The sequence below is a fragment of the Austrofundulus limnaeus genome, unplaced genomic scaffold (assembly GCF_001266775.1).
Source record: "Austrofundulus limnaeus strain Quisiro unplaced genomic scaffold, Austrofundulus_limnaeus-1.0 Scaffold7, whole genome shotgun sequence".
In the NCBI taxonomy this organism is placed as follows: domain Eukaryota; kingdom Metazoa; phylum Chordata; class Actinopteri; order Cyprinodontiformes; family Rivulidae; genus Austrofundulus; species Austrofundulus limnaeus.
In genome coordinates this window covers 3,047,965-3,053,358 of record NW_013952409.1, presented here as the reverse complement: position 1 = coordinate 3,053,358, position 5,394 = coordinate 3,047,965, and the positions used below count along the sequence as shown (strand labels likewise).

At 38.4% G+C, this 5,394-nt stretch overlaps 1 protein-coding gene across 1 annotated transcript in view; it reads left to right on the top strand.

Moving 5' to 3' along the window:
* Positions 1-5,394, top strand: part of ppfibp2b (PPFIA binding protein 2b) — a gene marked incomplete in the record, with an annotated part of 84,691 nt that overhangs the window by 22,571 nt on the left and 56,726 nt on the right. Inside the window, 2 exon segments of the mRNA XM_014033082.1 lie at positions 2,166-2,262; positions 4,675-4,887. Of these exon segments, the coding sequence (XP_013888536.1) occupies positions 2,181-2,262; positions 4,675-4,887 (295 nt within the window).

Here is a 5,394-nt window from a genome sequence, read left to right as displayed (position 1 = left end):
ACACACACACACACACACACACACACACACTGTAAAGACAAAGGCCATGCTGTTCTGTTGAGGTCAACTGGTGTCACGATGCTGTTAAACAGAATCAGTCTGTCGTCGTATTTGAATGGTGCCGTCACCCTCAGTCCCAACAAGACTCATAATATTGATGCGTTTTTGATTGTAATGGAATTACGAGGCTTTTCTTAATCGCACCCGTTGCTATTTATGCTCACTAATGCACCATGAAAAGCTTTGGCTGAGAAGTCATGACAGCAGMATGTAACTGTGATCCTACGAGCTGCGTTTGATGCTCAGTGTCAGCGTGAGCCTTGATGATGAAGTGGAAGTTGGTGCTAATGTGGATGAACATTAGTCTGCGTTGTGGGGGGTTTATTCTCTCAGGGCATCAGTGGATTACATCACCRCCCTTTCCTCTTGCTTTTGCGCGTGTTGTGTGTTTGTCAGTGAGTCGTTTTGACAGCCTGACAGAAGGATGAGGGGCTCGAGCAGGGTGAATGGCAGGAAGTTGGAGGAATAAATGACGAGCGAAGAGTCGGTCGGTCCTGGTGTTTCGTGCTGTCTGTAGGATGTTCCTGTGTGACCTCAACATCAGTTTCACCTAACTAAAATAAGTAAATGGTTCTTCTGTGCTCACACTTATTTAATGGATTGACAACCATTATTAGGGCTTGTCAATAAAATGAGAGAGACTCCATTCAATTGATTGGCGGCACCTATTTTTATCCACCTCAGAAAAAAGGATCCCTATATTTTATATCATATATACTGTACTTGAATTGCAAGTTTAAYTGCTAATGCTAATGTAAAAAAGGCTCTCTTCCAGACAAATTTCTATATAATGAGCTATAAACTGATACACTAGTACAGGGCTATCCAACTGGCGGCCCGCAGGCCAAATCCRGCTTGCGACTGACCAAAATGCGGCCCGCCAATTGGTTCATTCATCTCTTAAAGACACGTCCCAGGGGTGTTTCTGGTCCCCACCTGTCATTTTGCTCCTCAGCATGGTTTCCTAAAAACGCTGCAGGATTTCTCAAACATGCAAGAATGAGTCAGAGCAAGGCTTTGGGCATGTTTTTTATGAGAGTATAACATTATAATGTGATATAAAACTCCAAAAAGTATGATATTGCCCCTTTAAGTTCAAACCCCCAGTTTTCTACTTTAATTACAATAAATTATTTTAGTTAGACATAGATGTTTGGTATCTACAGAAACATCAGAATCTTAAAGCTGGTAAAAACCATTTCTATAAACATCCAAAACTGTTAAATTACAAATAGTTGAAGATAAAACTATGGAAGTAAAAATAAAATTGTTTTAAAATTTTGGTAAGTCATAGATGTCAAAATATTTGTGTTAAACAGGAGGCAGAATGTGTTTATTTTTGTTTTTGATATTGTTTTATTATCACTACATTTATTACATAGGGTTCTTTATGTCGTATTCATGATTAAATGCAGCAATATAAATTATTTCAAAGGAAACAGATCTTTGCAATACTTGGTTTATTTATGAATTTAATTGCTGGATGTTCGGCCCCTGCGCTGTTGGCCTGCAGTAACTGTGGTCCTGGAGCAATAAGTTACAAGTAGCTGAGAGTGAGCTCTGTCACAAACAGTAGCTGAAAAAAAATCCAAGATGGCCAAAGCTAGTTTCAAAGGGCTTTAACTCAGCCAGTGTTTGATATATTGAGCTAAAAATGGTATATTGGTAGTTGGGAGTGAGCTCTGTCACCTGCTGGAGCTGAAAACAAATCCAAGATGGCTGTCAAAGCTATTCCTGACACTTTTTCAACATCCCTAAAACTCTTCAAAATGTTTTTAAATCTTTAGTGCATTTTATTTATTTTTATTGTGGTTCTGTTTTTTTCTAATTYCTTTGTGCCCATTTTAAATTGGATGTTTTAAATAGTTTCTCCAGGAACTATTCTAGTTACTATTATTATGAGACTATTTTATTCTTGGCCTGAAATGCTGTTTTTTTCATACGGATTCTTTGGCCAGTTTTAGAGAAATGTGTTATTGAATTGTGGTCCACATACCCTGGTTTCTATAATAGTCCTGTGTCACCATTTTGTCTTGTAAACAAAGACCATTAAATAGAAATATTTAATTATTTAACACACTTTTCTTTATTTGTCTTCCAAGCAGAAACCTGCAGGTCTGATGCTTCCTGCCACCACCATGGAAACAGAGGCCAGTCACATGCTGGAGGCGGCGCTGGAGCAGATGGACGACATCATCGCAGGTAGAAGTCACCTGCAGCAGGTGTTCTTTTTTTTCTGCGTGTCATTTAGTTTCACATCTTGAATCCCATTTTTAACAATAATCCAAGGATGAAACGTTAACAAAACCAACAGATCTGAGRATTAATGTCTTCAGATCTGTTACAATAAAAGGTTTATTGTAGCAACACTTATATTTAGAAAATTTACTTAGTTTTCACAGATTCTAGAGAGCAAAATACATTTCAAACATGAAATAATGCATGTTTTTTGTCAAAATTGGAACATTTTTTTGTTTKGTTTAGTCAATAAAAGTAGAAAAGTTGAATTAGTTTAGTGCTGCACTGTAACTGATTCATAATTTTCAAAAATAAAAAAGCTATTWAAACAATCAAAGGAGGACAGTTCAATTCCACAGGAAGAATTGACAAAAACATCGGTCTGACAGCAGGATTAATGAGTGGAAAACAGAAGATTCCCTCTGTTCCAGTTGTTTTATCTGCATGTGTGAGCTCTTTATGTATAAAAAGGGCTGTGTTTGCTGCAGCCTTGAATATGAAAGATTAGACTAACAGAGTAAATGTTTAATGTTATCCATCAATGTGATGTGGGAACAAAGAAAGGCTCTGTTCAGTAACACAGGAGCTAAAAGGTCATATGGAGGCAGAACRCTCTCTAAAAGCCAAAGTTAAATAGTTTTTGTCACATTGGGACAGAAAAAGTAATAATTTCACTTAATCTTCTGCATCTTTTGAGGATTTAAAATCAGCCTCATGACGCCTCTGATTGTTTTATTTAATGGTTTTCATCCTCAAAAACAGTTTTTTGTAGGTTTTTTTTTTTTTTGAACCTCCTGTCCACATGGAAACAATGCTTTAGGAACTGGGGAAAAACAGACACATACACGCAAACAATATTATTGATAATAAAATGCTAAAATGTGAACATGCACTATTGACATCTTAATAACTTCATAATCAGAAAAAAAAGGTTCCAAAGTAAAAATTAAAAATAAAAATAAAAAAAACTCGAAACTCTAACCTTTCATTTTTTTTATGCAGACGGACCAAACATAACCTTCAGTAAACGATGATGTCATAGCACGGCGAGGTCACGGTYGTCTTCTTCTTCTTGTGTTTACATTGCACGCTTCACACCTTGTTTCCTGTTTTTGGTGTTTTTAGAGCCAGTCACATGCAAACCTGACACAGCCTCTTATCATTACAGGTCATTTTTGTCTGGATGAAGTCATTTATAGAGATGGTTTACGAGAATATTTTTAGAAATAAGAAAAATAGAAAATTGTTATAGCAAACTACATTATATTTCGTTGTATCACACACATGAAAGATTCAGCGAGCTGCTGAATTAGAAATCATTTTCACTCTTTTTAGCTGCTTCTCTAATCGACATGAATAATTAGGAAAAAAGGCAGAAGTTTTCAAACAGACGGGGTTTTCAGTTACCTCTGCTGCTGTTTGACCGAAACACGCTGAGTGCTCCGAGCTCGCCGTTTCCGCTCTCTCTGACCGCAAATAGAAATACATTAAAAATCCCATTAGTGATCAAATCAGCCAATCATTAACAAGGAAATTAGAGCCACTTATCACCAGAGTTYAGATATGCTGGCCATGTTATACTCGCAGTCTGCTTGTTAGATAATAATGTGAAGTCTCCTGTTTGTTGTTGATCTTTTAAAGTGGCTACGGCTCCCGGAGATAAATATTAGTTCTGAATCTCTGACCACACCCATAGCTGATGTAATTTCACAAGTTACCGAAAGATGGAATAAAGTTATTGATGTGTCTCGTAGAAACACTCGGCTCTGATTCACATCGAGGCAGGAGATTTTTCTCTCCTAAAACCTGATATGTTAAATATAGATATAGCACCTTTTAGATGTAATTTGTACATGATCCAATTTAGATCACTATTTGGCAAGAAATCAGACAGTTTTGTCTCTTTCTCCTCCTTAATTAATGCATAACTAGAAGCACTTGGAGAGCGCAAACCTCCGCCAAGGCCAATTTCCCCTATCCTGCAATAGTGAAGAATCCTTCAAAGAATTCCTGGATCTGGATCGTGATCCAGATCATCACCAACATTTAATGGTGTGTTCCTTTGGCCAATACCCACCTGTGCTAAAAATGTCATGAAAATCTGTCCATAAGTTGTTGAGGGATTTTGTCCGCTGACGGACGGACGTGACCAAAAACATAACCTGCAACACTTATTAATGATTTATAAAGTGTTTACAGATGAATTAACAACCTATTTATGAGCTTTGTCGTAAAGTGGTAGCCATGTTTAAAGGTAGAACGTTTGGCAGATTGGGGCTCAAACACGTGAACATTTTGGAACATTTCAGAAGGATGGGTCTCCCTGATCACATTCAGTTTTTCGTGTTAAGCGAGCTGCTCTCGTTGTTCCGTCAGGTTCCAAAGCAGCAGCCATGGAGTTCTCCAGCACCGTGTATGAGCTGGGCTCGCCGGTCAGCGCCGGTCCGATCCAGGTGGTCCAGTTGGCCGAGGAGCTCAGACTCGCTCTGGAGCTTCAGGCCAACCAGGAGGAGAGAGACGGCCTCAGAGCTCAGCTGCCCCCAGAAACGGCTCAGGCTCTCATCGACTGGCTGCAGAGGGGAACTGTGAGTACATTGTGACAGATTAGACTGATAAACGGCTAAAATTATTGTTTCATTTTACAATATTACAAATAAAAATGAAAGCTGCACAGTGAAGACCCCTGCTTTAGAAGAACGTGTCTTCATGCTGCAGAAATGAATAATGTGTCTCACATATAAGGCAGGTCAAACCAGGTTAGCTGAGAGGAATTTAGCTGCTGTGCTACAGTGCAGCTCTTCTCTGCTGCACAGCGTTAGCAGGTCTCTGTGAGGATGAGCTCAGAACTCATGTGACCTCTCTACCATCTTTACTTAACTTTGCTCATCTTATTAAATTCATATTTCTCCCAGAATCAGTTTTCATTTATGGTTGAATAAATTAGCATCTTGCAAAATGTTTTGTTTGTTCTTATGACAATGTTTTAGCCTTTATCTGTATGTGAGCATGTTTGTGTTCCTGTCCCTAACCAAAATATCTTACAACAAAGTGACAAATTTTAAAACAACTTGCAGAATGTACCGGCACGGTGGCTCG